Here is a 14,410-nt window from a genome sequence, read left to right as displayed (position 1 = left end):
GAATATTTTGAGATTTGTTTTTAGACTTGCTGATTCTCTCTTTGCATATGTTTTATGCTATAATGGTTTAACCGAAGTGTAATGAAGCCAAATATTTGCATATAATTGGATTAATACAACCGTCTGCCTGCTTCCGTTTGTCTGTTACTTTCGGCGTGCTGTGTACCGCATGCTGCTCCTAACTGGCTGACGTCATCAGCCAGTGCGTCGCCAGGTTTGCCCGGCAGCTGTTTCGCGCTTCTTCATGGGATGCTAGAGATTTTTATAATATTTTATTTGTATGTATATAGTTTTTCATATAGAAGAGTTTAAATAAAATTTTATTTTTGTATTTACGTCCCTGGTGTCTGCATTGCATATGCAGGATTTTGATACTATAGTATCTAATAATGACTACTAGGCTGAGTGCAATCAAATGGGAATCTTTTTTGTGATCATCTCTTGATCATCCTGTTAATATACATTCCCTTCCCTATGCACCACCACCCTTTGTACACTTAGCATTACTAAGGTAGAGCTGTGGTTTTTCTCCTATTGTCGATTTAAGTGTACAATCTGCAAGAACTTTGGAAGGGACATGTGCTATCGTGTATATGGTGTTGGACTGTAATATTTTATTTGCCTGCTGTACTACACCGTTTGGGTATTACCTGAAAGTCCAGCCGTATATATGTTTCTGCCGCCTTCACCACACACACACAGCTTCACGCACTTCTCACTGCCTTTTTTTCCTTTTTAGCTCCAGAAAGCTGTAGGTCCAGAGATCACCAAAAATGACCTTGTCCCAGCCTTTCAAAACTTGCTGAAAGATTGTGAAGCGGAGGTTCGGGCTGCAGGTGCCCACAAAGTTAAAGGTGAGATGTTGACAAGTCTATAAGAACCCGTCTGATCTGTGCATTATTCTGCTGTCATGTAGCTACTGTTTTGGAAGTCCTGTTTAAAAATGGAAATTGCCATATATAAGATTTCACTTGCTGTTTGAGGGTATTGTCCAGCCTGTAAGATCAGCAGCTTCTCTCCTATTGAGGGTTTTTTCCTAGTAAGCACACTAGCACCTTAATCTTGTGGAATAATAGTTGGGCTGCTGGGCAAGCGATCCCTTAAAATTATTTTAAAACAAATTAAAATTGCCTTAATTTAACCTATACAACAAGCCACACTTGCCACAGGTCTGTCCCTTCAACCTACTGAAGGGTATGTAGCACTGGAATGCCTCCATGTATGATCACAACGTCACAGTAGTGATGTAAATGGGGAAACGAACCATGGCTCATGTTACATGTCACTGGCCCCATGGCTGCTGACTGACCTTTGTGTGATAGTAGGACACTCAAAGGGTTAAGAACTGTTATCTGACGGTCTGCTTTTTTTTTCTTCCTTACTAACTTTGTGTCTTAGAATTCTGTGAGAACTTGCCGGCAGATGGAAGAGAAACTATCATCATGAACCACATTCTGCCCTATGTAAAGGTGAGTGTCATTTTCCTTTTGGTTGTGAAACACTATTGAAATAGTTTGCAGCTATAATAGTGCTATACCCCTTTGTTACTACTCATTGCCAGCGAACCAATGTGGCTGGTTCAGTGAGCCCGTGCCATGGTAAATCAATAGTACTTGCTAAAGAAGTTTATGTTTTAAGTAGGGGTCTCCTGGAGATGACTGGGGCTGTGATGCTTAGAAGTATCCTTTAATCTAATGTACACTTGTGGTGGGATGAGACCGTTAAGGCTAAGGCCCCGCTCCCAGAGTCAGCGCACCTGCGCTGCTGACAGGCGGTGCGCTGAGATACACAGACCGCGATCTGCGGTCTGTAGGGAGCGGGAGCCTGGGCGGGAGGTGGGAGGTTTGATCGGGAGGTGGGCGGTTTGACAGGGAGGGGGGCGTGGCTTGAGCGGAGGGACCCGCTACTCTCCCCCCCCCCCTCCCTCCACGGACTCGGGCTGGAGCTGGAATGTAAGTTTAAACACACACACGCAGGCACTCATTCATACACGCGCACACACACACACAGGCAGGCACTCACGCACTCATACACACACACACACACGCGCGCACACACAGGCAGGCACTCACGCACTCAGACACACACACAGAGAAAGGCACTCACCTGCTTTCACTCCACACTCCTCCCCGCTCCCCGAAGCCTCTCCTCCTCCCGAAGCCTCCCCTCCCCATTGGCTCACAGCCACACACGTCACGCGTCAACGCTAGAAAACACCATTCTCTGGTGTCTCCAGCGGCTGACGCGCTACAGCGTGTAGTGCTCTGTGCAGCCGGGGGACCGGGACCGGCTCGCGAGGATTCCCCTGCTGGTGGGGAACTCGCGACCCGCCGCCCGCGCCAACGAGCGCAGTGGGACCGAGGCCTAAGACCTAGTATACTTGCTCCTTTTGTTATCTGACAGCAAATTGTTTAATTAAGTAATCTCCGAAGAATGGCATTACTGGTCAATTTCTTGCCCAGTAATGCCCTGTTCTGAGGGGATTATTACCATTATAGGTTAATTATAGTTTTTTTTCATAAATATACACTTTTTTATATAGTTGTATAGATTATTTTATTAAAATAAAATTGTATATACACTAAAGCACACGTGTATATGTATTTTATTTAGCACTCTGCAGCCCACCTTTATATGTACACTCAGTCTGAACCCCCTATATATGCGCCCCCACTCCTTACTGTCCGGAGGAGTCAGGGTCCAGCTTCTGTCTCCTGTCCAATCACCTCCCCTGAAAGTTAAGCGTTGTAATGAATATTACATGCTATACTGTTAACAATAACTAACGCAGGCAACTGTTATGGCTAGACTTCCTTATGATTCTTCTGTTAAGGCATCTTCTGCCATCTAGAAGCCTATTTTATTTATTTTTAGTCCTAAAGTGAACAGCAACAAGTAATTTCAGGGATACATTATATCGAATCACACACGTCCTGGACTTCTAAATATATTGTAGATATTGTAAATAGTATAAGCCTAAATGACACAGGTACTACCCTAAAGAGTATCAAAATGTATTGCAAAAAGTACCTGAAGCACTTTGCAACCAAGACTCTTTGTAATTGGACACACTAAAAAAAACATATTTAACACAATTTCAATTACAAGACAACCACAGCATAAAAAAAAAAAAAGAAACTCCTCGAGCAACTCATTAAAAATGACAACCTGGAGCTAGTGTGATAAATTATAGCCACCAGTCTTTAATGCATTCTCTAATCTTTCTACTTATCCTAATAAACGAATGTCCTCTCGCATGCAAGGTGCCTGTCGCCTTCCAATGGAATGCCAATCTAGTTGTCTTGCAGGCCGTCTTATGTTGAAATTGTATATTCTGGAGTTTCCTTCACTAAGTTTTTTTACTTATTTTCTCATGGTTTTTTTTTTCTATGTTGTGCTTGACTCGTGTCTAATTATGCTTCATAATTAGGCGTGTAAAGACATGCACCGCAACATGAATTGTAACATTTGTTTGAATTGTTGTTTTTAAGGAGCTGGTATCTGACACAAACCAACATGTGAAATCTGCCTTGGCCTCTGTAATCATGGGATTATCCACAATTTTAGGCAAAGACAATACAATTGAACACCTTCTACCACTTTTCCTGGCTCAGCTAAAAGATGAGGTAATGTCTCCTTTTGTTCAGATTCCTCAGTAATTTACTAATCGCTCATTCTGCTGCACATCCTTATGGTTGAACTGAACCCGCAATCAAATAGATCTCCCAAATGCCACCCTTTTACCTGCATGATTTTTTTCTAGTGTTCTTTCCTTCTGAAATACTTGAATGAAGCATTTTACAGGCGTTTGGCCGTAGAAACGAAAGGGTAAGCAGATTCAGTGTTCTACAGTGCCATATTGTCACATGGGGGCCTAAAAATGCTTTAGGTAGCCAAGTTGTAAATGGGTATTGGCTACAGGTGCCAGGCATAGATATGCTTTTACTCGTATTAAACCTATCCGTGGTTATGGGGAAAATAAAGCCAGGTGCCAAAAGACCTTGTTCTTGCGAACGTCTATCATTGCCGTTTAATGGGCCTCTTGGAAACCTGAATCCTCCATGTAATTGACTAACTCTTGGCATCAAAATTGGGTTAAGCATTTGATTCCACATTGCAGCCTATAGATTTAATGGTCAACTTGCACTCAGGTTTTACCTTGATGTTAAGCATGGTAGACTTGGCTAGATACATTACCAACATTATTACTCTTACCAATGCCATTGCTGGTTTCTCTAGAAGTTTATCTAGGTTTTCGGTGTGAGGTGTGCAGTTTACATGGGTATGTCCAGTGTTGGAGGACATTTGCTGTATTCTGTATGGAAAGTGGACTCCTTTTTCAAGGATGGGGCTTTACTTTTGAACACCTGATTTAAAGAACCAGTTATGTTGGATCAGGAATAATATATAGCTCCGTTATAAATAAACACTAGTGGTTGGTCAGCTTATATTTCTTGCATCCTGTTCCGTGTGTGAATTATTCTCTAATGGCGTTGACCATGTACGCGGCCCTGTACATTGAATTTTGCAGACAGCAGTTCCTGCTCTGAAGATCTTACAATTTCTGGGCTTGTAAACTACTCATTCAGATGAACTGTTGGTCGGTATTCTGCGGCTCAGGTGGATTTATGTATTTGGCTACTTGGCAGTGCCAGTTCTACATTAGGGAATGTAGCACAAACACTTGCACTGCCAAATGGGACTTCATCATCTAGTAAATTATTACCTGACTTTAAGACCTGTAACAGTGATCTAACTTGATATTGGCAACAGGAATGCTCGCTATGCTGTTGATTTTTATAAAAAATGAAATCGATCCGCTAGATTCTGCCATCGTGTTTTTAAAAGCAAATCCCCCTTTCCTTAGTGCCCTGAGGTGCGGCTGAACATTATATCCAACCTGGACTGCGTGAATGAAGTGATTGGCATCCGCCAGCTTTCTCAATCCCTTCTTCCTGCCATTGTCGAGCTAGCTGAAGATACCAAATGGAGAGTGCGGCTGGCTATTATTGAATATATGCCGTTGCTAGCCGGTCAGCTGGTATGTTAAAGCAGCAAAACTGCTTCTCCTCTTCCCCCCCACTCCCCAATCCCTCTCCCTTTTATTTTTAATGTAATTTTTTCCCTTTATATGTAAAGCATATGACAATGTATAATTCTACACATGGCTATTGTTTTGGTGCTCCTGTTGTAAATCTGTAACAATCCTGATTGTGTCTAACTAAATAGACTTTTGGTTTCCATCAATCCTTCAGTTGGTGTAACTCAGCAGCTACAAGGTATCCTTATATTACTACGGTAACATTATTCTTAGTTTACAGCTCATACTGCTGTGAATATTGGCAACAAATGATCACAAACAGGAAAGTGTTACAAAGATCTTGCACTGCTTGGGAAATGTACTAAAGCCTGCTATACAAATCAAAGGATGCTCTAAAACAAATTTAAAAATAACATGGAGTTGAATAGAAGACATTTACTTGTTAAAGATAACTAATACTACAAAACTGATTAATTAAAAAATAATAATAATAAAATGACACTTTTTGCTGCTTTTTAAAGCTGCAGACCAAGCAATATCCTACATGTGGTTTTTTTAATTACAAAAATAAATCTGTTCTGTAGTATGAGAAAATACTTGTAGCATTTTTAATGTTTCTAATGTAGGAAGCATTTTTGTTTCTATAGAAACCATTTGCAAAGTCACAAACTCTTCCCCTTCTGATAGGCTCTGGCTCTTGAGCCCCGCCCCCTCTCTAGCAGTGCACTAATTGTATATTGTAACTGTCTGGTCACATGATCCACACACAACTTTGCATTCTGGGTAATGTAGTCCAGCAAGAACTGAATTAAGTATTAGACCTCAAGCATAATAGCTACTTCTGTCGCCAATGGAAGCATAATTAGCAAACGAATAAACACAATTTACCTTCAGCTTTAGATCGTTTTGGTGCCACTACATGCATTAAGTAACGCCTTCCAAAAAGTATTTTTGCTATGAAAGTTGGATCAAAATGTTTTTTTAAATAGTACGTACCCATTTTTTAAAATTATTTTTTTACGGCGCAATGAGCTCCATTTATCCTATCAAACAGACCATCATTTACTCTTGTTCTAGGAGGGACTGCCCCTTTAATTGTAACAAATGACGTTGCATTGAATTCTAGTTGGTGTCTATTTACCTGTCTTTTCTGCTTCTCAGGGAGTGGAGTTCTTTGATGAAAAGCTGAATTCTTTGTGTATGGCATGGCTGGTTGACCATGGTAAGTGCTACGAATATGCAAAGACTTGTTAGTTATGCCCTAAGTCTGGGTTAGAGTCTTTGCTGTGCGTATCTAATCTTCCCTTACTCTGATTCCATGCTATGTCCCTCAAATTAGATATTACTTCAGTCTATCTGTACTTTACTGCACCCATGTTGGTCTCTTGGGTCATAGAAAACACACACGTGTATATAAACATGAGTTTCCCCATAGTTTATAACTCTAGTAGCTGTATTTGTCCTGCATTAACTATATATAGCAAATACTGGCTTAGACTAACGTGAAGGACTTTGATGCTTAATAAAATTGTATTCTTGACCAAACCTCCCTTTTATAAAAAGATTATACCAGTTGCAGCTCTGCAATGGAAAAGTTTAATTTATTTATTTTTTTAAATTTGCACTCTGAAGATACGGTATACACTTATTTACAGTACTTTTGCAATTTGGTAAATTTAGTTTATGCCACAAAAACAAGCAAGAGGAGGAAGATCATGGTTTGTAACGTTGTATTAAACATGGCATTCATTTTAATCCTTGCTGCCTTTTTTTGCCATCTACAAACATGAAATGGCACACCAGTGGCCCTGTGTGATTGTCACAAGGTTCTGGTCTTTGAGGTCTTTTCTGCAGTAGGCGCACTTGGCATGCAAAAGAAGTTCTTGGTCACAGCAATATTCTGGAACCTTTTTACCACAGTTTCCATGCCACATAGACGTGCATGACTGTAGTTCATAACATTTCTGCACATCTCCTGCAGTAGAATGGAAGTTGCAGTCACTGGCAAGCAGAGTAGTTTCAACACGAACATTTGACCTTTTCAACAGTTTTTTTTTTTCTCCTTGTCTCACAAATGCTTGACTCTTACTCCTTTTAGTCTATGCCATCCGTGAAGCTGCCACCAATAATCTCATGAAGCTTGTGGAAAAGTTTGGTGCAGAATGGGCCCAGAACACCATTGTTCCCAAGGTTTTAGCCATGGCTAATGATCCAAACTACCTTCATAGAATGACCACACTCTTCTGTGTTAATGTAAGTAAACTGGTATTAACGAGCATGTGGTGTGGGAATTGAAACTAGATTGAGGAACCCGTCTGTTTCTATAAATATTGGAGCTGCAGAAGATCTTACAGTTCTTTATAGATGTAGTTTTGCATTTGAGACCAAGTCTTGTCTTATTATAGGGAGTTGCATAATCTGTTTTCCATTTGCCACATTACATACTTGTCGTTTGCAAACTGACGCGGCTGTCTTGACAAACATGAGCCTTGTAATTGGCTTATCAAGGTCAGTGGCTAACGTAATCAACTTGCCATGCACTCTTGGGTGTACAGCCTGCTCTAGATATCAAACTAGAAGTGGAGATCATTCTCTTCAATTATTTTCCTATATTTGGACAGTCTCGCAGAACACCGCCCCATAAATGTGTTTCTTGCATTGCACCTAAGATTACTGCATGCGTAGAACAGTTTTGATGCAGTTAGCCTCATTTCCCTCTTGTAGTTGGCATGAAGTTCTGTTTGATTTTCCTGTTGGAAAAGGATTGTGATGTTTACTATGGGTTTTGCAGCTTGGTTCCTCCAGTAGTCTGTGTATTTGTATGAATCCCTGTATCATGGATACTTTTCCCATCTTATCTGCAGGCCTTGTCAGAAACTTGCGGGAAGGAAATAACAACCAAACTGATGCTGCCCATTGTCCTCAAAATGGCAGCAGATCAGGTAGCGAATGTACGTTTCAATGTGGCCAAATCACTGCAGAAAATAGGACCAGTTCTGGATAGCAAGTAAGTATTCATCTCTGACTAGTGCAGGTGTTGTGAAATTCATAATAGTGTCATGTAGACTCGCACATATACACACCCTTTAAAGTAGTGGTTTTAAATGACATCTCTTCTGCCCCAATTCCTTGTGTTGCCCTGCTTGGTCTTCATGTAATTTTTGTACATGCCCACCAGTGTCCTTAACGGCTTACTCTGTTATCATCCCTTTTGAGTGAAAACCCCTGGACACCTGCAGCCCACTAACCTGGATTCTGATCGGTTTTTCTTATTGCAGTACGTTACAATCTGATGTCAAACCTGTGCTGCAGAAGCTGGGGCAGGATGAGGACATGGATGTGAAGTATTTTGCGCAGGAAGCAATGACTGGTATGTGTTAAATAGACATTCTCCTTAAATAATGGGATTTCCTGTGAAAGCTTTGTGTGGCTCTGGTAATGTCTCTTGGTAAAAGTCTGTGTTTACCTACTGCTACCTGTAATTTTTAAAGTCGCCTATATAATTGCCCCAATGTTTCCTGCATACACTTGCTGCTTATCATAATACCCAGCTGGTTGTGGCTCATCTGGAGATGTACCACATACTGATTCATATTTAGGGACACCAGCTACAGGAAAATAACTCCTTGCTAAGTCAGTGCAGGAATGAATGGAACCTGTTTTGTCGTAATGTGAGGCACTTGTGGTTATATGAAGAAACAAATACATTGTTTGCGCATGTCTGCATTTAACTTTAGCGTTGGATGATCTAACTATATTGTCACCAAAACTTAGGCTATGTAACACATTTGGTGGTCAAACAGCCCGCAATTCAGTGACAGATGATACTGACGATTCCTTACACCCATATGGACTGTAGTAATCAGGGGCGGTTTTAGAATTCTTCTGCCTTTTTGCCACCCTGGCCGCCGCCTTTTGCAGTGTCCCGAGATCACGTGGCTTCGCCTTTCTCTCTCCTCCCTCCCCCCCTAAAATATACTGCCCTAGGCCCTGGCCTAGTAGGCCTATGCCTAAATACGGGTCTGAATAGTATCAGTTGTAATTTATTATGCCTAATGTTTAATTATTGGTCAACACGCTGCCCAAACTTGTTCGTTGGCTAATGCACTGGTAAAGTAATCTAAAGCCTGTTGCTCTACTTTTTTGTAATGTCACAATTGACCCAGATATTTGACTGTTAAGCAACTTCCTCCCAGATTAGCTATTGATTTGTCTATCACTTTTATGTAATGGGTTTAAATACATGAAGAGTGTAGTCTGCATACCAAGTCACTAGTAAGACAGTTGAAATTACTGCTGTAGACTTGCACATGGGCTTTACTGAACCCAGTTGGTTTTTGGTATATCCATTAGAAGATGCTCTACTATTAACATTGAGGCTAGTTTCCAGAGAATATACTAAAGATGCGGAAATTACCTGTTGAAAAAACTTTTGCATCAGAATAATCTATTAATTTCCGCGTCTTTAGTCTTCTCAGAGAGAACTTGCCACTCGTGACTTTAAGAAGGGCCACCATGAACATGGAACACGTCCATATTTACATAGCTGAGCTATTCCAGAAGACTTTTAGCTCTGGAAGCCACCTTATGGCCTACTCGCTAGAATCTGAATTTTCTGCAGTGGCACCACTTGGACAAATATGGGCCATAATTCCATGTGTTTTTAATAAGGGAGTTTTGTAATTGGGCGTTTTAAGTGTTAAAGAAAACAGTCATCTAGCAGCCATGAGTGTGATCAAGGTAAATGATGCCTAATATCACGTAATTATCACTGTTCAGTGCAAAGTGCTATCTTCTGCGTGTATTTGTTTTGCAAATCCTTTCCTATAACATGGTCACGTGGCCTTATTTATTCGAGACATTTGTTTTAATATAAAGGAAATGATGGTGTTTTGCATTCACAACTGACCCAACACTTTTGATTTTGCAGTTCTTTCCTTGGCGTAAGGAGAAGACCCCCTGTTTGTTCAGCCTATAGTAGAACGATTGTTTTGAAACTCGAACAACCTTTCAAGACCTCACAGAAACAAATGGCAACTACTGTTGGAAGACCACATTCCCACATATGTGCCTCTTCTAAAAGACTTTTTTTTTGTTAAGGATTATTTATGCATTTCCTATCACATGCTGTTTACTTATCAATAGCAGTCTTTGTTTCTGGTGTATCCGCTAGGTATTAGAAATATTTTAGGTGATGGGGAAAGAGTTTGGGACTCCTAGATAACCTTTAGCCTATTAACGTGGTACTCATTTGTTTGAGGCAGGCTACACCTACTTAAAATAAGCTTGACTTGTTAAATGGTTTCTCGCCATTCGTGCAGAGAGCTGCACATAATTTAAGCTGACATAAAACCGATCTCTTTTCAGGAGTCTGGTTTGTGGCAATTTAGCCGTATGTGGGTTATTTATTAAACTGCAATGGTGCCAGTGGAGCACCGTCACGCAGAAGGGGTTTCCATGATATAGGGTGTTAATTAAACTGCAATAGTGTTGATTGGGGCATGAAGGGGCTGATGTGTACTGAGATTCTTAACAAATCACTCTGGATGTGGCTTCTGGAACACAAAGCTGTCCATTCAGCCTCCATCTCCTGATGTGTTGCCAGTAGTAAGGAAAAGGCAGGTTTCTGATCTAGCAGACGCCAGATATATATATATATTATATATATTATATTGGTGTACTTTTGCCCTACACTGTCCTAAATCAATTTGCAGAGATGTAGGCTTCCAGACTCCAGAAAAGATAAGATCTTCAATGTTGTTTATCTAATACTATAAGAGTACATGTAAATGGTTTAAACTGCTTACTACAAGTTTATAGAAGGACTTTGCCTGCCCCAAAGTTTAGATGAAATCTTTGAATCTAATGCTTACAATATGACTATTTGTAGTTAGCAGTTAATGACTTTGGTTTTGAATTAACCATTGCCGGGATAAAATATAAAATAACGAGATTAGTCAGAGTACATAAGTTTATGCGATGTTATGACTACTTAATATGGTGCCAACAATGTGATTTTAGAGACTACTTTTCTCCACTTCCACCTGGTTTTGTATGGTTGATCTCCAATACTGACTCAATGTGTTGGTGGGTAATGTTGCTGTCCCCTCCATCCAATGAAGGGTTAATTTGTAAATTCATCACCTTTTATTGTTCCCATTGGCACTGGGATTGTATAGTTACTGAGCAATGTTTTAGTACTTGGTTTGCATGTATGGCATGATCATGGTTAACTCTTGCCAACTTTAAAGAGCAGCGTGTTTCAGTTCAACTTGAATCAACACCCTCTGATGGAGAAACTGACCGTCAATCTTTCTATTCATTTGCTGGACTGCTTTGCACCCAATGCCTGGACAAGGTGGCTTTCGTTAAGTTAAATCCCCCATCCCTCTGTAAGATGAGACGCGTGTACTTGGGTTGTCCTAACAACGCCTTCCGCGCAAAACTAAACTCAACTCATTTTAATTTGGGACATTCCTTGAAGGTTAACTCAATGTTATCAGCTGTAGAAATTGTCATGTACTTGCTTGATGAAAAGGAAATAAACAATATTCAACCGATCAAAGTGGTTTCCTTATAATTTTGAGGTACTAATATTTCTGTTATTAAAGATGCAACTTTGTGTCATACCTGCTACAGCATTGCAATTTAAGACTGCATTAATGATTATCAAGCTACATAAATGAGCAGGCTGGCACTGGAGCATTTCCAGACCTGACTCACAGTTACTGGGTAGGGATGAGCAAATTTTGTCCTTGATAAATTGTCACATTTTCACATGTTTCATTGTACAGTAGTCTTAATCTCTTGCCAATTTTATTGGTGTTCGATAATCTGCCAACATGTTGCTAATACACCAACAGATTGGGGAAATTGGTTACATCTTGAACTTTGATGGTCAGCATGGCATAAGGGAAAGCACCTTGGTAACCCGTTCATCTAAAAAAAAAAAAAAAAAAATATTGTGGGTGATGGAGATTTTTTTTTTTTTTTTAAGGTGGTTTCTTTAAATAGAATGGGCAGCAGTGAGTAACAAAACAGTAGTGGTACTGTGGACCTGTAAGTAAAAAGTTGAGGCACTCAATACCCTCCTGTATCACTTCAACCACAGCTCACACGTTCTGCTTTCTAAGCAAAAATACTCTTTCCAAAATATGGTCAAGCCTTTTAATTGATACATTGATCATTTTGAGGTCTGGTACAGTAGCATTACTTTTTTCTAAGCCACTTTCAACATGACTTGTAACTGGCTCAGTGAGCCTAAGGCTTGAAGCAATTCTACATAGCAGAAAACCTTTTGTTGAACGACTTGGGCTGTGTCCCCGCTGGCGCTGACGTTACCAACTCTGAAAGCATGAGCGAATGGTGTCCTGACAATTTTGCAAGCGGGAGCGGGGGGCATGGATCAGGGCTGTTTGTGTGGGGCTGCTGAGCGCGCTTCAATCTCTTCTTTTTTTAAATTTTTTTTTTTGTCTCTCCAAGCGCCGAGCTTGGGAGAGCGTACGTGCACGCGCGTGAGCAGGGACATCCGAATTCACATTACAAGAAGGAACCTCGGCAAGCACCGTGCGCTACGTGCCAGCGGGGAAGCAACCTTATCGCTGTAATTAACTTAGAGGTGATTGAATCTTCGAAAGCGTAATGTTTCCAGTTAGTTGCTTAAATGGGGAAGACTTGCCAAAATAAACACTTTTAATGTCTTTGGCAAATAATGGCATAATCATTAGTCTAAACAAAACAAGGGGTAATGTGAGGATCCACACTAATTTTTAAATGCACCAATTTTAATTGCAAAATATGTGCCGTTGCTGCTTGTCCATGTGATGTCACAACTCGGCAGCTTTCTTGGGCTGGCAGACCTTTTATCCAACATGAGAGCTTTTTATAGCTTTCACTGTTCACATCTACAGAAAATACATAATACTGTTGGCAAGTAAATAATCAGCTTATTTGTTGCTGGTTTAACTGCCAGGTAGAAATATATTTTAGGTGATGGGGAAAGAATTTGGGGCCCATAGATAACATTAACATGAGCGTATCTACCAACGATGGGAAAATGCGCACAGTTCTCCAGAAAGGTGGACTGCAAAAGATATTGTGAAGGAAATGGCAGCCACCATTCTCTATGGAATATAAATATACTGTACAGACAATTCCAAAGTCTTTGAAGGAATTGTTCTAGGTTAGGGGATTTTGAGTGCAGATATTTTGAAGGTACGATTTCTAGAAAGGATATCGGAAGGATCTTGGATACTTCATATAAACTTGCGAAAATAATGCTAACAAGATTTTGTTTCAGTACAATGACTCGGCTCTGTGTATTAATAAAATCATTAAACAAGTTTTTTGTAGTGTGACCCACTGTTAACTACAATAACTGCTCAGAGCAGGCCTGATCTTGTAAATACCAGTTGTCATGGTGTCTGGGATCAATTAACTAGGCAGGACAAGGTAGTGGAATTAAATGGGGTTTATTCTGGTAAAACCAGCAGACATACAATGAAACACAAAATACAGGTAATACACACTTAATTGGGGGGGAGTCTAGTCTCACTAGGTGCAGGACGCCTGCTTCAGGAAGGCTTACCCTATCTGCTCAACATCAAGGAACACCACAGTACTATCTGGGAGAGATCTGCCTTTCCCCGCTGGCTGGGTCTTTGTTGATTTATTAGAACTTGGCCGCAACTGTAGAACTTGTCCTCGGCTATGCTTCTCTGGCAACTCTGTGCCGTGTGCTTTGCTATTCCGAGCATAGCACCTTTGAAAAGGCCGCCATTGTTTCACTGGACCAAGTCCCAAGATTGTCTGGTTCTGATCGGGCAGTCCCCTTACATAGGACACCGAGGTCTATGTTTAACATGGTAGAGGGACTGGTGACCAATCGGAGAATGGATCTAACGCCACAGCCAATCACAAGCTGGAGGCTCGGCTTGCTGCATGCGTCAGAGGAGGGGTGTGTTGAGCAGCTCAGGAAGTCGGCAAGTGGAACATTTGAACTGGCCAATAGGAACCGTGCCTATGAGCAACTGATTCCCATTGCCAGCCCCATACCTCCCGCTGGGTAGGCTCCACCGAGTCTGGGAGAACAGTCTCCCCCACAGGGAGTCTGTCTCTGGACCTGGTACTCCACCCTTCCCCGCTCACCAAACGGCCCGACACCTCGACATCCATCCTCCCCTTTGATCCAACATCTCCATGCAGACATCCTGGCTTATTGAGTTACCAGTAGCTTGCCCAGAAAGTATTTGAAGGCAAGACAGGAAAGATGAACCTTGCGCCTAGATTCTAGTGATGACCAATCTAGTTCTTCGAGCATTTCACAGTGATGTGTGTTGTAGTTGCATTGGAGGACAAAACGGCATTGAA

General features: G+C 41.1%; 1 protein-coding gene across 1 annotated transcript in view; it reads left to right on the top strand.

Annotated features, from left to right (window-relative positions):
* PPP2R1B (protein phosphatase 2 scaffold subunit Abeta) overlaps positions 1-11,606 on the top strand; it is a 41,106-nt gene extending 29,500 nt beyond the window's left edge. Inside the window, exons 7-15 of the mRNA XM_075604405.1 lie at positions 740-854; positions 1,399-1,469; positions 3,492-3,626; positions 4,868-5,041; positions 6,203-6,263; positions 7,140-7,294; positions 7,906-8,048; positions 8,320-8,411; positions 9,972-11,606. Coding sequence (XP_075460520.1) covers positions 740-854; positions 1,399-1,469; positions 3,492-3,626; positions 4,868-5,041; positions 6,203-6,263; positions 7,140-7,294; positions 7,906-8,048; positions 8,320-8,411; positions 9,972-9,988 — 963 coding nt within the window. The 3' untranslated portion in view covers positions 9,989-11,606. The remainder of the gene's footprint in view (positions 1-739; positions 855-1,398; positions 1,470-3,491; positions 3,627-4,867; positions 5,042-6,202; positions 6,264-7,139; positions 7,295-7,905; positions 8,049-8,319; positions 8,412-9,971) is intronic.
* The last annotated feature ends 2,804 nt before the right edge of the window (positions 11,607-14,410 follow it).

Source organism: Ascaphus truei, chromosome 6 (assembly GCF_040206685.1).
Source record: "Ascaphus truei isolate aAscTru1 chromosome 6, aAscTru1.hap1, whole genome shotgun sequence".
Classification (NCBI taxonomy): domain Eukaryota; kingdom Metazoa; phylum Chordata; class Amphibia; order Anura; family Ascaphidae; genus Ascaphus; species Ascaphus truei.
Note: the sequence above shows the minus strand (reverse complement) of the source record. Positions and strands in the feature narration are given on the sequence as shown.